General features: G+C 36.6%; 1 protein-coding gene across 1 annotated transcript in view; it reads left to right on the forward strand.

Moving 5' to 3' along the window:
* The window catches only part of CLASP2 (cytoplasmic linker associated protein 2), a 175513-nt gene that overhangs the window by 96100 nt on the left and 58948 nt on the right, over window positions 1-20465 (forward strand). The window contains exons 17-19 of the mRNA XM_010835579.1: window positions 2455-2510; window positions 3669-3842; window positions 15830-15931. Coding sequence (XP_010833881.1) covers window positions 2455-2510; window positions 3669-3842; window positions 15830-15931 — 332 coding nt within the window. The remainder of the gene's footprint in view (window positions 1-2454; window positions 2511-3668; window positions 3843-15829; window positions 15932-20465) is intronic.

The raw sequence follows: 20465 nt of genomic DNA on the forward strand, positions 1-20465 counted from the left end.
ATTTCAGGGAGAAATATCAATAACCTCAGATATGCAGAGGACACCACCCTTATGGCAGAAAATGAAGAGGAACTAAAGAGCCTCTTGATGAAGGTGAAAGAGGAGAGTGAAAAAGTTGGCTTAAAACTCAATATTCAGAAAACTAAGATCATGGCATCTGGTCCCATCACTTCATGGGAAATAGATGGGGAAACAGTGGAAACAGTGTCAGACTTTATTTTTCTGGGCTCCAAAATCACTGCAGATGGTGACTGTAGCCATGAAATTAAAAGATGCTTACTCTTTGGAAGAAAAGTTATGACCAACCTAGATAGCATATTAAAAGCAGAGACATTACTTTGCCAACAAAGGTCCGTCTAGTCAAGGCTATGGTTTTTCCAGTGGTCATGTATGGATGTGAGAGTTGGACTGTGAAGAAAGCTGAGCACTGAAGAATTGGTGCTTTTGAACTGTGGTGTTGGAGAAGACTCTTGAGAGTCCCTTGGACTGCAAGGAGATCCAACCAGTCTATTCTGAAGGAGATCAGCCCTGGGATTTCTTTGGAAGGAATGATACTAAAGCTGAAACTCCAGTACTTTGGCCACCTCATGTGAAGAGTTGGCTCATTGGGAAAGACTCTGATGCTGGGAGGGATTGGGGGTAAGAGGAGAAGGGGATGACAGAGGATGAGATGGCTGGATGGCATCACTGATTCGATGGATGTGAGTCTGAGTGAACTCCAGGAGTTGGTGATGGACAGGGAGGCCTGGCGTGCTGCGATTCATGGTGTCGCAAAGAGTCGGACACAACTGAGCAACTGAACTGAACTGAACTGAAGGTGATGTCACTGCTTTTTGTCTATGGACCATTCTTTGAGTGGCAAGGATCTAAATAAGGTATTTTATTAGAACATCTTTAAACATAAACAACTTTGAAATCTGTGGACTTGAATCAATCTGCCTCAGCATAACAGTTTTAGGAGACAGTTATAAAAATAATATAATATTGGGTTTGATAACCAAATGCCAAATTTACCATTTAATAATAATAACTTAGGGCTTCCCTGGTGATTCAGATGGTAAAAAATTGGCCTGCAGCGTGGAGACCTGGGTTTGATCCCTGGGCCAGGAATATCCCTTGGAGAAGGGAATGGCAACCCACTCCAGTATTCTTGCCTGGAGAATTCCATGGACAGAACCTTGTGGGCTACAGTCCATGGGGTCACAGAGTCAGACACAGCTGACCGACTTACACACAATAATAACTTAAGAATATTTTCAGTAGTCTGACATTACCTCTCTTCCCCTCACCTTTAAAATTTGTAGATAGGGAATTCCCTGGCAGTCCAGTGGTTAGGACTCTATGCTCTCACTGTCATGGACCCAGATTCAGTCCCTGGTCTGGGAACTAAAAATCCCACAAGCCAACTTCTCTGGTGGTCCAGTGATTTAAGAATCCCCCGCCAATGCAGAGAATACAGATTCGATCCCTAGGCTGGGAAGATTGTACATGTCACAGGGCAGCTAAGACCGTGGGCCACGGCTGCCGAGCCTGCGCTCTACAGCGCAAGACCCACAACTACTGAAGCCGCGTGCTCTAGAGCCCGAGCTCCACAAGAGAAGCCTCCGCAACGAGAATGCCTTGAACCACAACTAGAGGAGGCCAGCACAGCAACGACGGTCAAGTGCAGCCAAAGATAAATAATAAAATTTTTAAAAATCCCACAAGCCACATAGCATGACAAGCAAGTGAAAAAATGAATAATATAATAAAGTAAAATAAAATTCATAGGTGTACTTTCCAGACCCTCTTACATACTTAGATATGTTTATTTTGGGGCTGCAGAGTACCGTTGTAGTTACAGGTAAGTAATCAGAAAAGATAATAAAGGAGGCAGTGGATTCTTTTGAAATGACTGGCTGTTTTGCTTTCTGTACGTGTTAATACACGTTACCCTCAGCAGCAGTTGTAGCTTTGCTTCTCTTGCCCCACACAGTAACACTTAATAGCACTGCTGTAGATGGCATTATACCTACAGAGTAATTGCTTGACTTTCCAGTGGCCACAACTGTTATGACTTAGGTGGTGGAGGCTTTGGTTTCACTGAACTCCCTGTGTACTGGTAATAATACTCCCTCTCTCTCCTTCTAAGTAAAATACCTCAGAATAAAAGTGTTGGAGAGGGCCATTATTGAGTTCCCTGTTATAATATGTGTGCCGAGGACAAGAGTGAATACAGCCACCTGGTCCCTGTTCCTGTAGAGCTTACAGTCTTTATTCAGTGCTAGTTATTTCATTTTTGCTTCACAACTAATTTAGATACCAGTAATACATGACAGCAACTGTTCTGAAGTGATTTGTCAAAGAAAAATTGAAACCAAGTACTTCTCAACTCTTCAGAAATCTCAGTGGTGTTTCATTAAGTGTTATCAGAGGAGTGATAAATTATTAAAAGTATTTCTTTTTACCTTGCAGTCGCCCCTTTTCTGCAAAATGGTCTACAGCAAACCCATCTGCTGTGGCTGGAAGAGGTAAATTGCCTTTTTAAGAGTCATAGCATATTTTACTTAATAAAGTAAAAGTGACTTTATAAATAAATGTTACTGTGTAAAAAGCTTTTCTCACTCAGTGTGTCATCAAGAATTTAAAAGTTTAAAACATTTTTAAAGTTTTCCTTAAAAGTTTTTGAAGCACATTAGAACTGTTTAAAAGCTAAATAGTTAAAAACAATAGCTTTTAAACTGTTTTAATGTGACCCACAAGGAGAAAATCATTTTACATTGTAAATACCACACATATACACTTTACAACCTGTGTTTGTATACCATATACATGTACTACATACAATGTATTATATGTAATTATATACCTACAACATACATGTAACATGTAGTATATTATATGTCAATATATGTGTATAGTATAATCTGAAGTTCCAGGAAGTCTACTTACCTTTACTTGTGACACACTCTGTTTTCTATTTTGTTTCATTTCTTTAAAGTGCCATCCTGACCCACTCGGTTAATTTCACAGCTTTATTAATGGGTCATAACTCAGAGTTTATAAAACTCCTTATTAAAACTGAAAAACTAAACACCAGAAATTTATTTTTATTTTATTTTTTATGTTTTAATATTTATTCAGGTCCATTTTTGAACTGAGGTGACTTCTTTCAGCATCTCAGCCATTAAACACCAGAAATTTAATGACTTAATTTGCATTGCCTGAGAGTGGCAGAACCTGAATTATTTTCTGAATTATCTTATCCCCAGACTGGTTCTACTTGCATTATTTTTATGGTCAAATAAATCTATTTATCTTGTGTAGCACTTCAGTTTCATGAATCAGTTGTAAATATCATCTTTTCATTTACAAAACAATCCTATGAAGTTTTAACAAAGTATAGTTATTTTTTCCCATTTTTTTGGAAGGGGGAGATGAGGCAGAGAAATATTGAGAAAAAATTGTCCAAGATGATTTACTTGCAACAACATTGAAACTGGGGCATCCTGATTTTAAAGTACTTTTGTAGAATCTAGAAATAAAAGTACTTTTCTAGTATCCATTTGGCCACTATTTCCTTTTTGGATCATTATTCAGTATCTTGTGGTGATTTCAAGTGTATATAATTTTTACGCCATTTGCAATGATGAAAATAATACAGGTTACCTTTCCTTTGTTCTTCATAGTATCAGCAGGCAGCAGCAAAGCCAGCTCTCTTCCTGGAAGCCTGCAGCGTTCACGAAGTGACATTGATGTGAATGCTGCTGCTGGTGCCAAGGCACATCATGCTGCCGGACAAGCTGTGCGAAGTGGCCGGTTAGGTGCAGGGGCCCTGAATCCAGGTTCCTATGCATCACTAGGTAAGCTGGCTCACTATAGGAAACTGTACTGCATTTTCTCCCTGGTCTCAGGACACTAATGAACCGTCATCAATTTCAGTAACGTGGTGATAACTTTATCATCTCTATTTCATTCTTTCTAATTATGAGTAGTCTGTACATGTTATATGATTCTGTCCTTGGAATGTAGTTCTGAGATATCTAAAATGCCTTATTTCTCCTCTTCCTAATCATCTTGATCAAAGGAACAGCTCTTGATTCCTTGATTTGCCTGTAGAATTTTCTCAGTTCTGTGCTACTGCCTCATCCAGCTGCTGGTTACTGAGGAAGTTCGGTCTTGTACCCAGCTTCTCTGTTCCCCTTCTCCTACCTCTGTTCCCTTCCCAAGAAGGTAAAGGCTTTTGGGAATCTGGGAAAACTGCAAAGCTTAATCGTAATCAAAACTTAAACTTACATCCCCAAAGCCATTCAGAGTTTGTTTTTTATATGCATCGTAAGAGTTTCCGGTTGGTTAGCCGTATTATTTGTCTTACTTTTGTGCTTCATTTTTCTTTCTCTTGAGTAGTAGTGATAGAACACTAGGCAGGTAGACCACTGGCAGTCCATAGGAAGTGCAGAGATTCTGGATGTGTATGTACTACATGGGGAAGTGGCATGGCTGCATCCAGTGAGGAAAGCATAGATTATTCATTAAACAGTGTTTAGACACATGGCTTGCAATCTGGTACAAAAGTAAGTTAGAATCATGTTTTACACTGTATAACAATTTATTCCAGGTGACTAAAAAGTTGAATAAAAATATAAAGCAACTTGATGAGAACATAATAGTTGAATATTCATCTAATCTCAGGTTGGAGAAGACATTTCTAAGTATAAAAGCCAAAAATCCATGAGGGAAAAGTCTCTCAGATTGAAATCTAAGTGTAACAAGTGGCTGAAAACAGAAAGGGAAAAAGGTTTTGCCAGGTACTGCAAAAAAAGCTAAAATGTCTTCAAGTTTTATACATCTCGGGAATACAGGTGAGCTTATTTTTATAGAAAAAAAATTTTATATATGTCAAGAAAAGCATATTTCAGAATTGCCACCAAAACAGCAGAACAGATATTGAACAGTTGTAATCAAACAGATGCAAATTGACCTATAAATAAAACAAGAAAGTTAAAGTTAGTGACTGCTGGTCATAAAGAATGCGGTTAAAAGTACAGATGTGAAATAATCATGGAGCACTTTTATCTGAGTGGCATTTTCATGATACCCATGAAGCTTTTTTAAATGTTCGATGTTTTGAGCCTATAGTCCAATGTTTTTAGATAACTATGCCAAGAAATAGAAAGAACGTTTATTATGTTTTTAATAATGTATTAGATTCAAGTTTGATATGTTACAAGGGGAAATGTTTAAGTTATGGTATACCCTTATATATGCCATGCAGCCACTGACAAGTCATATTTTTGATAAAGATCAAGTGATACAGCCTACTAAAAAATGTATGATAATTTCATCATTTTGCATAAAATTATACATATGAAGGACTGGCAAATACGGTTTTTTGTAAGATTCATCTATAGCATTGCATGTAGCTAAAGTTCCTTTATATTTCTATATATAATGTTCTGCTGCTGCTAAGTCACTTCAGTCGTGTCCAACTCTGTGCGACCCCATAGATGGCAGCCCACCAGGCTCCCCCAGCCCTGGGATTCTCCAGGCAGGAACACTGGAGTGGGTTGCCATTTCCTTCTCCAATGCATGAAAGTGAAAAGTAAAAGTGAAGTCGCTCAGTTGTGTCCGACTCTTAGCAACCCCATGGATTGCAGCCTAACAGGCTCCTCCGTCCATGGGATTTTCCAAGCAAGAGTACGGGAGTGGGGTGCCATTGCCTTCTCCAATTATGAATAATACTTGTGAACATTTTTATTTATAGGACTGTACAAAAATGTTGACAAAGATGTCAACAGTGGGTTGATCACTGCTTTTAATTTTCATAAAACTTTTCTGTATTTGAAACATTACCTTGCTAGAAACGCATTATTATTTCAGTATATGAAAACCAATCAATATAATATACCTTGTAGTAGAACAAAGGATAAAAATCACATGATCACTAGATGCAGAAAAGGCATTTGACAAATTCTGTCACCCTTTCATGATAAAAATACTCAACAAACTGCGATAGAAGGAAACTTTCTGAGCCTGATAAAGATATCTGTGAAAAATCCACAGCTATCATATATGACATGATGAAAGACTGGATGCTTCTCTGAAAATCAACAAGATAAGGATGTCCACTCTTGCCCTTCCTAAGAGCATTGCCATGGAAATTCTAGCCAGGTCAGTTAGGCTAGAAAAAGAAATAAAAAATATCGAGATTGGAAAAGAAGTAAAACTTGATCTTACATATAGAAAACATGATCGTATATATAGAAAATCCTAAGAAATTCACAAAAAACTATTCGAGCTTTTTAATGAGTTTAGCAAAAGTTATAGAAGGTAAGATCAATATGCAAAAATCAGTTGGATTTCTAAATGCTAGCAGTGAACAATCTGAAAATAAAGTAAGAAAGCATTTCCAATGACAATAACCGCAAAAAGAAAAAATACTTAGGAATCTATATAACAGAAGGAGTGTAAGACTTCTCTAGGAATAAACTACTCCTGTGTTTCTCCTTTACTCTCACACTCACACTGCTGACACCAATGTGTGGGATTTCACACCAGCAATTATCAGACAACAGCTGGGTATCCTTCAGTGCAATTCAGTTGGAACATAATATATATTAACACAGGCCTCACAGGTTAAAGGCTCCCGCCCCGACTCATCCACACTTCAGACATCAACTGCAAGTCCAGGTTGTTACCTGTGCTTCTGACCAACTGGCTCTAAGTCAGAGGTGCCCTTGCCCCCCTCCTTTACAAAGGGAATTAAAGGATATGAATGAGCAGTCAGATGAAGAGATACAGGGGACGAGGTCTGGAAAAGTCTGAAGCCCAGAGCTGCTTTCCCTGTGGAGTTGCAGTGTGCCGCTCTCCCAGCATATGGGTATGTTAAACCAACGAGGACCTCTGAATCTTGTGCTTTTGGCACTTTTATGGAGGCTTCATCACAAAGTCCTAGTTGATCATTTACTTGGTCTCCAACTCCACGCCCCTTCCCAGAAGATGGAGGATGGGGCTGAAAATTCCAAGCTTCAAACCATGGTTTCATCTTTCTGGGACCGTCCCACATCGTGAAGCTATCCAGGAGCCCACCAGGAAATGCTGCAGTAGAACAAAAGACACTCTTGTCACCCAAGAAATTCCAAGGAATTTAGGAGCTCTGTCAGATACTAGGTCACCAGCAAATAATAGAACAAAAGGTACTCCATCCTACCATGTAAGAAATTACAAGGGATTTAGGAGCTCTGCCAGGAATTAAGGCCATATGTATGTTTTCTTTCACATTTGTACACTGAAAACTACAACACACTGTTAAGAGGATTTAAAGATCTAAATAAATGGAAAGGCATTCATTGTTAAGATAGGAAATTGACTTACGGATTCAATGTAATCCCTCTCAAAAGTCCAGCTACCTTTTTACAGAAATTGACAAACTGCTCCTAAAATTCATATGAAAATGCAGAGGATCCAGAATAGATGAAATGATCTTGGGAAAAAAAGAGCAAACTTGGTATACTCACACTTTCTGATTTCAGAACTTACTTCAAAGCTACAATAATCCAGTCCATGTGGTACTGGCATAAAGATAGACATGTACACCAATGCAAAGAATTGAGAGTCCAGAAATAAACCCATATATCTGTGATCAGTTGATTTTCAACAAGGGTGCCAAGACCATGCCATAGAGAAGAATTCTTTTCAACAAATGATGCTGGAACAACTGGATAGCCACATGCCAAGAAATGAATTTGGACGCCTACCTCATACTATATCCAAAATATTAACTCAAAATAGATTAAAGACCCAAATGTAAGAGCTACAGCTATAAAGCTCTTAGAAGGAAACACATGTATAAATCTTCATTACCTTGAATGATGCGATGTTTTCTTAGATGCTTTACCAAACACACACAACCAAAGAGAAGCTGGATAAAGCTTGGACTTCTTCAAAATTAAAAATTTTGTTTCAAAGGGCACCATCAAGAAAGTGAAGAGACAACACACAAAATAGAGAAAAATGTGCAAATCACGTATCTGATTAAGGACTTAGATCTCAAATATATAAAGAATTTTCATAACTCAGTGACAAAAAGACAATTCTGTTTAAAAAATAGGCAAAGGATTTGAATACGCATTTCTCTAAAGACAATATACAAATTACCAATGAAAGCACATAAAAAGATGCTCTACATCTTTAGACATTAGGGAAATGAAATTCAAAAGCACCTCTTCATGCTCACTAGGATGGCTGGTGAAGATATGGAGAAATTGAAACATCACAAGTATGAGCATCACAAGTATCTGCTCATGGAATGTAAGCAGAGCCACCCTGGGAACAGTTTGGCAGTTTCTCAAAAAGTGAAACAGAGAGTTCCACTCCCGGCTGTTTACCCAAGACATATGAAACATATGTTCTAATTAAAATATATACATGAATAAATGTTCAAGCAACATTATTCATAACAGCTGTAAAGTGGAAACAACTCAAATGTTCATCAGCTGGTAAATGGTTAAGCAGATATGTACATACAATGAAATGGAATATCACTCAGCCATAAAAAGGATCATATGACATAAAAATGAAATACTAGTGCATCCTCTAAGATGGATGGAACTTGAAAGCATTACCAAGTTAGGTACAAACTGGCACATATTTATGATTCCATTTACATGAAATGCATAGAATAGGTGAATCCACACAAACATATAAATTAATTGTTGCTAAGTGATGAGAGTTGGGAAAAATAGAGGGTGACATCAGTGGGTGTAAGATTTCTTTTTAGAAGTGATGAAGGTGTTCTGGAATTGGATATTTATGAGGGTTGTGCAGTCTTGTGAATATATTAAAAGCACTGAATTGTGTACTATGAAAGTGAATTTTATGGTACATGAATTATACATTAATTTTTTAAGTGGGGAAAATGGAAAACATAATAAAATTTATTCATTATGAGTCTTAACAATAAAAACATTTAATAGTGTTTATTTTTTAGTACTAGGAAAAAAATATTGAATTTGAAATGTTTTAATGTGAATTTGAAAGCCATTTGCTACAATGTTTTTTTCATAAGAAAGTCGTAACAGTGCCATGAGATTCCTTAATTTGTTTCTTTGGTTCCTTAAGGTTTGAAGGGCATGTTTGCTTTCTTACAAAAGGGAAAGGTGCCTCTGTCCTCTTTTTTTCCTGACCCAGGCTCACATTCAGGGACAAAGAGATCCTTGCCTGTAGCTCTTTCCGGGCTTAGAAAATAGATTTTCTCATTCTTTCTATTTCTGTGTCTTTTTCTCTTTTCCTTACTGTCTTCCTTCCTTCCTTCCCTCCCTCCTTTCCTCTCTTCTTCCTTCCTAGACGCCCTCCTCCACTCTTTCTGACCTTTCTTATACAGATGTGACTTGTATGTTCTTTGTTTTCTTCACTTTGATTCTTGTTTATAATGGCTGAACATTTATGGATCCAGAGATAATATGCTTCTGTATTGAAACAGTCTCTCAGTCTATCAGTAGGTTGCTAAAGGATGAGCAGCTAAAAGCTTGTTGAGTTGTATGCATTTTGAGTTTGACATCGCCGAGACGTCAACCTGGAATTGTTTTGGAGGCACAGTAGTATATGAGAAAGAATTACATACAGTGGCAGAAAACTCAGGAGAGAGATCTGTGCTTGAGATTAGATTCAGAAATGATTAGAGATTGTTCTTGTCATAATCTTTCCATATTAAACTCAATACATTACTGAAGCAGTTGCCACTGGGTTTTTCCGCCACTAAAGTACTGAATCCTTTGACAGTGGGGTATGATGAGTGTTTTGAGGTCCACCCTTTAAAACTTTATCCTGAGGAAGGAGTTTATCCTGAGGAGACAGGAATTTCTGTTAAGGAAACCTTGATATATCTATGCCAAATGGCTAGGTTTGTGAGATTGCCTAAATGAAAAAGAAAGTAAATGGTTTCAGTGGTGTCATGTGACAGAAGTCAGACTTCTTTGATTGAGGAAGAAGTTGGAAGGAGAATCTGCATAAATTATTCCAATGCTTAACGGTTGAGAAGAGATGAAAAAACATTGTAGCAGTTATCTATAGTTAAAGGTTAATGAACTTTTTGTTTTTTCAAAATTAAGGGAGTCACATATGTTTGTATACTAAGTTGGTAGGATCAGTAGAGAAGAAAAAGTTAAAATGCAAGAATGAGAGGAAATCGCTTATGGCCAGAATTCTTACAAGAGGCATAAGGAATAGGATGTAAGCGCTAGGGAGTTAGCCTTGGATGTTGAAGGGTCATCAGCGTCACTGAGGTCGGGGGAAGAAAAGGAAGAAGCAGGTAGTTCACGTGTCTTTGGGGCAGCTGGGCGTTGAGAACCACGTCATCAGGAGTTTACTGTGTCTGTGTTTTCAGGTTTGAGGAAGCAGAGTCAGGACACTGCTAATAAAAAGCAGGATGCAGGATGTCTGAGAGGTGACTAGAAGTATGCTACAGCTTGTTGAGGGGCCACAAGAGGTGGGGTACTCTTCTGGCCTTCCTGCAACCTCCCACACATTTAAGAGACTTGCTGGAAGAACTCACACGACTTGGCTGTGCTCATGGCTGAGGTTTATTAGAGCAAAAGGACACACAGCAGGATCAGCAAGGGAGAACATCCCGTTGGGTGTTCTGGAGGCGTTGAGGCACAGGCTTTCAGAGTTATCACTCCCAGAGGTAGAACGATGGGCTGTGTGAAACATGCTCCTTCCTCTGTCAGTGACTGTAGAACATGTGTGTAGTGTTTCTGCCCGGAGAGACTCACTGAAGACTCAGCCCAGGGTGAGGGTAAAGGGGGAGTGGTGAGGTAGGCACTGCCATACACCCAGCCACAACTACCAGCATCATTCTCCCAAAGAGAGAGCAGGTGTTCCCCATAAATCACATTATCTGCAAAAACAGTTCAGGCAAGTTCTTTAACAGGAGTTCAGTACCTTGTCCCCAACACTGAAACAGTCAGGATCCAGAAGTAACTTCCCAGCGGCCAGCTAAGGGCCAGCCCTGTAACTAGGCTCTTCTTAAGAGTATCAGGCCTGGTATGTTAATAATTTTCTGCACAGTCACTCAAGGCCAAGCCTGATGATTTCCCTAGTTTCTAGCAGTGCCTTTATGCATGACTTTGTAGTTTTATAATTGTCTCTGTTGGGGCACCTCAGTGTAGCGGGGTAGAAAATTAGAGTCGTTTGATTTATCCATACTTCAAGGCTTACAGGACCGAAAGTGCTAGGAAAGGATGGGGTGAGGAAGCAGCAAGGCAGTAGAAGGAAGATAATGACAAAAGAGCTAAATTTAGAGTGGAATTTGGGGGTGTGCTCTAGCCTATAGAGGAAGAAAGAAAGCAAGGCGAGGTGACTTAGATTATGAGAAGCTCAGCAGACCCAAGCAGGAGGTTTGTCTGATGGTGGAGGCGTCCAAGGTTGGAACATGGGCTTCTCTAACTTCTCTAGGCAAATAAAAACTAGACTGATTATCAATTCAGTTTTTTTTTTTTTTTCTGGTATCTTTGTCTAACAAAGGAAACTCATCTTATTTAATCTAGTATGTTTTAATTGAAAAAAAGCTTCATGTCTGTGCTATGAATTCTGTCTTCTTAAAAATAATGTTTTCCAGGGGTTATAAAATCTTTTTCTAATATACCAAGTTTTCCTCTGTTCTTTGCTTGCTCTTTCATCAAAGAGGATACTTCTGACAAGATGGATGGTAAGAACTTCCTTTTCTAATTCTACTAAAAAATTTTATGGTTCTTGGATTCTATGTAATATCTTTGTTCTCTTAATTTCTGAAAATAGACTGCTTATTTAGCAGCAGTCTTAATGTGAAAATGGTTCCATAATTCTCTGATTGAATTTGGGGCTAGACATATCCATTTTGGGTTTCTCAGTTTATTCAAATACTAGATTATTGTTTGTTTAAGTTAAATCAGTTTTCTTAACTTTTTTTAACCTGAGCCCTTACAATATTCTCGATTTCTCAAGTCTTTCTCAGAAATACCAGATTCAGGAGAAAGGAACCTCATAAGTCACATAATTCAATTCTTTAGCTTACTAACTCTGCTATAGAGAGAGACAGATCACATATTTTACAGATTCATATGTCTCCTCTGGTGGCTCAGTGGTAAAGAATCTGTTGCCAATGCAGGAGACACATGAGACTCAGGTTCAATCCCTGGGTCAGGAAGATCCACTGGAGAAGGAAATGACAACCCATTCCAGTATTATTGCCTGGGAAATTCCATGGGACAGAAAAAAATCAGATACAACGTAGTGATTAAAAAACAATAACAGTGGTCATTTATGAAAATAAAATGCCAGGTACAGATGCTGCCTTTTTAAGAGTGTGTTTCAAATGAACATTTAATCAAAATTGAACTTATTTTGAGCTGTACCTTTTAAATTTCATTATTTAGTTTATCTTTAGTTGCTTGATCCAATATGATCATTTTTATCTGTATGATATTTTTGTCTAGTACTAGACTCTATTATCCTTACTTCTCCTTCACATCATCAGATACTACAGTGTTATCTAGGAACTTGAGCTTTTTTGTAAGAACTTGTAAGAAGATCATGAATCTGTAAGTCACAGTATGAGATCTAGGAAAAATGGAAAACTGTGTGTTTTTCTATCAGTTATTACATAAACTCTGAAACTGGTTTATCTTCCACTCTGATGATTTATTTAATCTTGGCTTGGGTACATGCGTGTTATTTATAATTGGTCTCTGTGCATCTCTTTATGTTTAATGTATTTCATAAATTTAAGGAATTATTAAATGAATGAAAACCCACCAATAGGTAGTTTCTATATTTCAGACCATGTGGTATCACTTCTGTCACTGAGAGTCTGGATCCTTAAAAAACAAATTATTCTCATTTTCCAGATCAAAATTTTTCTTGTTTGGGTCAGAAACATCAGCCTATTTGAGAAATCACGTGTGTTATATAATGTGATACTCTAACTGATGTTTAGTCCTGCTTTTTTTTTTTTAATCTATATACACACACAGAGAGAAATATCTGCTATTGCTCTATAATAGTAACAAGTTCTGATATTCATCCTTGATTTTTTTTTTGACCGTGCTGTGCAATTTGTGGCATCTCAGTTCCCCAGCCAGACCTTCGCAGTAAAAATGTGGAGTCCTAACCAGTGGACTGCCAGGAAGTTCTCTTTACTTGATAATTTTTTTTGCTAGCTTTTACAGCATCTTAGGGAGTACAAAAAAGCTTGAATAAAGAGCTGACAGATTCATAGGTAACGCTTTGATGAAAACAGCACGGCCTGGGTCATGGATGTGATCCCATGTTTGTCAGTTCCTTTTCTAGTTCTTCCGTGGGCTCCCTTTTGAGAATGCTCAGAAAGTATTCTTACACTGGAAAGATACATTAAAACATTTGTTTGGAAGGGAGCAGTGACAGAGTTGTATCATTCTTGAGTAATTAGTTTTGTTACTTTTCTTCATTTAAAATTTTCAATATGAAATACAGTGGACAAACTGGTCTGTTACAAAATTTTGCTGTTTTCAGTTGTCTAGTTTTAACTGTTTTGTGCTGTGAGTCTTTAGGTTACCTCAAATTTTGTTTTATCTCAAAACCTTTTAAAAGCTAATATAAGGCTATCAAACTAGAAGATATTTTTTTCTTTTGCCCTTTTGTTTTCATCTTGGGTGGGAGGCACAAGCAAAGTCTTAATATCAACATTGGCAGACTTTGTTGAAATGTTATTGTTTTATTTCTCTTATTTAGGAACAGCATCTGAAGATGGTAAGAATTAAACATTTTGTTAGTAACACAAATACCTCTACATTAATATTTTCATTAGTAGGAATTAAATATTAAAAACTAAAATAGGCTACTTTCTTTGCAGATCTGTAATTTGCCAGCTGTGCTAGCCTCTACATTTTGTGTTTGGTTGTGTTATTCATGTAGGTTTTTTTTTTTTTAATCCTTCATCCTGGAGTTTTGCTGTGTATCTTGCATTATCTCATGCTGGAAAAAATATAATTGCTTCACGTGTTTAATAATACCTAGTATAAAGTTACATAGTTTCATTTTTCCTATAGTGACATTAACGCTTTTCTTTTATGTTTTTGTTTTTTAATTTTTGCCAGTTCATTTATACTTTGTGAGTGCACGCATCGTTGCTTTATCATTGGAGTTTAAATATCATCCCATTTAAATGCATTTATTTTGTCAGCTTTTAAATGTATCTTTGATTTTGAATCAGTGCCTGGGGAATTGCATATAGTTTGAATTTGGAAGTACAAAAACCTTGCTAGATATAATACTTTATTTTACTGAACCAATTTACCTTTTTAAAAATATTTATTACTTTTCAATTTGGAGAAAGGAAAAACTTCAGTGTTTTTATTTATTCTACTTAAAGGCTATCTTATTAATTAAGCCTCTGATATGAAACACAGTTTTTTCCCAGATTTTATGAGTGGTATTTTCTTGTAATACAACCAGGTAGATTTGACATTTTGATGGTCTCATGTTTACTCTGACATATTTAAATATTTTCGTATTTTAAGTTTTAGAATACTTTATAAAAATAGTTTCTGGCACTGTGTCACTATAATTTAGATGGTAATATCAAAATACTTTATCCTAACTTCTTTATTACAATGGATAAATTTTGCATTTCAAAAATAATAATTTTCTTTCTATTTTACTTCTTGGTCAGGAGAACATCATGTCCTATTCTAAGCAGACTCTGTAAAAGGGTGAAAGTCCTGAATCATGAGCTTTCGGGGGGCCTTGAAGAAGTTGATAGAATGAGAGGATCTACCACCTGTACTTCTCATTTTGCTTCATTTAATTCCTTGTTCTTAGTTATTCTCTTCTCTTCCCTCACTCATTTCATAATTTGGAAGTTTTCCTTACCTCTAGATATGTTTTCTTAATTAATATTGCCGTTATTAAGCTAGCCTGTAGATCGTGATTACCCTCCAAGTTGTGCCTTTTAAATGAAAAGGATTCTGAGCCCTTCTCCATGATCACATTGGTATGGGTTCCAATGTGATAGTGATTGAGGCTGTTGCTCGAGAACACCAAAGTACCTACTAGTAATATATTTTTGTTTTTTCTGATGACAGTTTACTTAAGCACTTTGATAAATAAGCATTCTCTCCTTTGGTTCAAGAGCTCTAGAAACATTTCTGCGCCTTGGTTTCTGGAGGGGGATGAAACAGTAATAGAGAAGGAAGGAATACTGATTGGAGTTAGAGAAGGAAATGTGTAGAGAAAAGTGCCAACTCCTCTGTGATTGGTGTTTCTTCAAATAATTTTATAAATGGAATTTGGTTGTTTGGGGAAGAGAATAGCAAACGTGTCCATGTATATCTGTAGTACTCTGATGTTTAGCACACCATATAAAAAGATATTTTAGCTAGTATTGTATCTTCATGCAAATCCCTTTGGAAGTACGTTTTCAGTCAGAAAGGCTGGGCTCTTGTTTCTAAGCTTAGGCTTGTATTTTAAACTATAGGCTGAATTTGAGAATAAATTAAATTTCATGGAAACTGAATAAGTGTATGCCTGTGGTAATTATCTTAATTATAACCCTACGGGACTAATAATATCAAACTGAGAATGGAGATCTTTTAGCTTGACTTTACTCTTACCCTTAAAGGAAAGTTAGTTTATGGTGCAACACATAAAAAACAGTATATATTTTTAAAATTTTAAGGGAACGCTAATCTTTAAAGTGAAGTTTACAGTGTTACAGAATTTAATGATACTTGAGAAGCACACCCAATTAGAAAATTATAGTGAGATTTTTTTTTCCCCTCATTACTAAATATTATAGAAAAATGTCTGTAATTATATAAATCATTTTATTCTTTAGGCCGGGTGAGAGCAAAGCTTTCAGCACCACTTGCTAGTATGGGAAATGCCAAGACAGATTCCAGAGGAAGAAGTCGAACAAAGATGGTGTCTCAGTCACAGCGTATGTATTGCCTATTAGTTCTCTCGTGTTTCTACAATGTTAGGATAAGCGTGTTCTTTGTATGTTACTGTATTAGGAGATTGACCAGTGGAAAAAGACAAAACTAATTCCCAAAAAGACAAGCCACATACTGAGTTCTTGTTCTGTACTTTAGGTTCATCATCACCTGACAAAAATGAAGGTATTTTTTTTTCAATGTTTTGGGTCAGTTGTGCATGTTTTCGAACTTTTGGAGTGGGTGTTGTCTTGTCTTTGGTGTGTTATTAGGGCTGCATCATTGATACCTGCCACTTAGAAAGAGAAACTTCATCTGTTACACAGACTTTTGCATGGAGATAACACAACTCTCTTAGCATTAAGGTTTTCACAGTCTACTCAGAAACTTGTAAATGTGGAAAATTGTGCTTTTTAGGGGCAAAATAATTGCTGTATGTTAGCATCAAATCTGGTTGCATCTAGCTAATTATTCAAGGACAGGTATGTAGTATCTTTGTACTTTCCCTAAAATCCATTAGAGTACAGTCAGCATTTTTGGCAGGTATATACTGACTCATAAAGAGGAAACAAATTGAAATGACCAGTTTTGTTAATATTCCTTGTTAAATTTAAGATTTATATTTTTGCAATTTCATTGGAAGCTGAGTTTCTCATAAGCGCAATTATTAAAAAGCACAATTTTGAATTCTAGGTAAAATGAATGATCCATTCCTCTGTGTTCCAGAATAGTAATATATACACTTATGGCATAATTAATTTAAAAGAGATCTCTTTTCTTCTTTATCAAGAAATTTTCCTTAGTACATGCCTCTTAGAACAGGAATTTTTTCTAGGGAGGTAATTCTGGGGTTCTTCTTTATATCAATACTTGGCCATTTTGGAAAGAAATAAACATAGCTATCTTGTACTGTTCTTTAGATAATATTTCAAGATATAGATGCCCAGTTCGTCTGTTTTTTAACTTGATTCTTGAATCTTAGGGAAAGGAGCTGGGCTTAGAGGGTGCCAGGAGATGATTAGACACGTCCAGCCTAGCAGATTCTCCTCTTTCCCAAGTTAAAAAAATCCAGGCAGGGTAAAGTTTGGAGCACTCAACAAGAGTCCTAAAAAGAAGCAGAAATGCTCCAGTAAAATTGGTCTGCAAATTGAGGATTATTTACAAATAGGAAAACTAGAGTAATTGTTTAAAGTAACTTAATCTTTAGCATATAACACGGGAGTTTCGAGCCTTGCCATTCCAAATATGATGCCCAAACCAGCATCAGCATCAGCTGGGAAATGCACACCTGAGAAATTCACCACAGGTGTCGTGAATTCAGTCTTCAACAAGATCATTAAGTGATTTCTGTTACAGTCAGGTCTGAGAAGTATTGATTTAGATCATGGTATCTGGAGCTGTACTTCCCAGAGTTGATCATGGCTATTCCAGGTTATTTAAAGTTGTTACACTTCTGTGTACTTCTAATATAACCAGTAGAATGAATAGGATAGTCTTACAGGATTGTTGTGAGGGTGAAATTAGTATACTTGCCTGAGCACAAAGTACGTGCTCTATATTTTAGCTGATAAGAGTGATCTCCTTGTTTTTCTTAATGTGATGTCAACTGAATTTTATACTCCTGTTGTGCATTTTTCTATACCTTGTTAGTCTTACTGCCTTCAGGAAACAAAAATAATGGTGAAGGAAATTTAAAGCATAAGGAAAAGTAAAGATAGCAACCAGAAGCTGTATCTAGTATCTTAAGGATAAAACTCAATTTCATGTGAGATATTTTACTGAATTTTCTTCTAAAGTAATACTAAGACTGAACTCATGGCAGAGATTCAAAGTGCTTTGTGTATGATTTTCTTAATATATTACTTAAGGACCTCCATTTTAAGTGTATTATAACTACTGATCATATCGAGAATATACAATAATTTTTTTATATTTGGTTTTTGACATTGAAACCCTATGCACAGTACTTCAAATCCTCTCCTAGAGTGTGAGAACATAATAATAGGCTTTAAGACCCAGTAAGATTTTAAGATCAGATAACTTTCCCACAGTAAAATCACTTAGGTTTTAAATCATACTGGTGAGGTTTTTATTTGCTTGCTTATATATTTATTTGAATGACTGTTTCCTTTCAAATTCTTTTGAAAAAAGATATTGCAGCTTTATATAATTTGATGCAAGTCTCTTTACACACATTTACACAGAAATATTACTGTGGTCTCCATCTTCACTTTGTTGTAAAGTAATTCACTGGGGTTTGCATGGCCTTTACATACTTTTATATCACCATTTAGGGGAAAAAAATCTTGAGTCAAAGCAAGTATGTTCTAATGGCTAACCAAAAATAAATTGAAAGCAGACCCAATGGAGAGACTTCCAGACTTAATTATTTACTTAAAGATTGTGTCTTTTCTTGTCGGTAGTGACTGACCGATGTACAAATGATTGTACAGCCTGTCAGAAATGTTGTCTCCCCACCCACCCTGCTACTGTTCAGTTTTTTCCCCCAGTGTCTTAAGAAAGATAAAATCTGTAGCGTTTTCATGTAATTTTTCTTCAGCTAGAAGATGCTGTAATTCTTCCTCACCTGTAGTTTTTAAATGTTTAAATTTTTATTATTTAAACATTTAATTATCTAGATTGTAGGCCTATCAGAAGAAAAGCTGAAAAACCTGCACTTACACCTTCATTTCATCTGCTTTGTACATTGATGTCTGATCTCAGTGACCAGCTGTGAAAGCTACTCAGTGTTCTGCTTTTGTTAAAGTTTGCTTTTTTTGCTTTAGGATTTTTAATTTTCAAAACTGACTAAAGCCTTCTTATTTCCATCTGCCATGCATTTTAAATCTGCTCCTTCCCTCTTCATGGATTATAACCCTTACCCTAATTCTGCCTTTACACTTGTTCAGGATCACAATCTGCTAATACCATTGGTGGTAAGAATCTATAGACTTTATATGTGCATCAGTTGTTTGATCATCTATTTTCATTATCAAGAATGGGTTCTATTCAGCAGAAATTCTTAACATTTAATATTCTATCATTTTGTAGCCATTATTGGGATAAAATTTCCCAATTTTGATTTTCCTGTGACTTGTCCTTATTTGTTACCAAAACCCTGGTTTTTTAAAATTATCCATGTTGATCCCACAAAGTGTAAACATCCCAAAGCAGGGGAGCTTTAGTAGTGCCTTGAAAATAGCTTGTAAAAAGTATAAAACAGTGATTTGAAAACTTTAGGCAACACAAGAGAAATTAGTTATCCAATTTCAAATTTTGCAAATTATTTTCTAGTAGCATGATATTGCTAGGTGCATCATACACTTTTTTTTATCAACTGTGGTTTTCCTCAAAGAAATAATTAACCTGCTAGTTCTTTTGCTGGGGAAAGAGCCATGATATTTTCTTCTTCTAAGTATGAATGACTGCAAAATGGGTTGTAGGCACTGGATTATCATGCTGTTCATGGCAGGTAGTGGAGAAGAGCATGAAATGATTAATACTGCCAGTTACATTTCCTAGCACAGGGCATGAATGAATTCAAATATATAGAGAGGGAGCTTACATAGTTTTGATAAATTCAGCCAATCTAGAATAGATGGAGTGGTTACTCTTGCTTCTATACTGCATGTTTCTTCTCTGCTGAATAGATCCACATCTCAAGGAGTTCTCCAGTTTCCTACCAACACCTTCACCTCCTAAACTTACATTGGTTTTAACAGAATAACATGTTGTATGTGGTCAGTTCATTATACTTTTTATATTGTCACATTCCCATAAAATATTCCATCAGCTTACCTTGCATTGTGAGTTTGTGGCATGTTGGGTGTTCGGGTGTTTTTGGTGTGTATGTTTAGTTTAGACGCTGCATGGAGAAAATAGGTGCCTTGTGAGTATCCCTAAGGTTATGACTGAAAGAAACCTCATCTAAACATTCTTCTCCTGAAATGTCGTGGAACAGTTCAGATGAACCATCATTTTAAAGTACACTTGTATAATTTCCCTGCAATAATTTAGAATTCTTTCTACACAAATAATAAATTGTCAGTTTCATCATAAACATTGCTTTGTTTTATAGTATTGCTATAAACAGCAGAAAATGAGTTTCATATTGTATACTGGTAAAGTTTAGGAATTAAGCATGAGTTTAAATTGTATTCAGGAACACCGTGCCAAGAAAACAGTAACAAGGGTCACAGATCAGCAGCCTACGGATCATATCCAGTCTGCCTCTGTTCATGTGCTATTTGGTCTGTACAACATGATAAAAATCAGAAAATGTCAGAGCTTTCATTAAAAACAAATCCAAAAATGTGGCCAGTGTTACCTCAATACGGGGCTGGTTTGAACTAAAAAGTCACCACTCCCTCCCTTGAACTCAGCACTCCTTCTGCAGTGACATTCCCTGCTTCTCCCCATTGACTTTGAGTCTTTAATCTTTGCTCTGTGGAAGTGAGGCGTGACTGGGTAAGATGATAGAAGGTGAGCAGTGACTGTGGAGAAGTGTCCAACAAAGAGAAAACGTTGCTTTCATGGAGT

This window comes from Bison bison, unplaced genomic scaffold (assembly GCF_000754665.1).
Source record: "Bison bison bison isolate TAMUID 2011002044 unplaced genomic scaffold, Bison_UMD1.0 scf7180017864043, whole genome shotgun sequence".
NCBI classification, from domain to species: domain Eukaryota; kingdom Metazoa; phylum Chordata; class Mammalia; order Artiodactyla; family Bovidae; genus Bison; species Bison bison.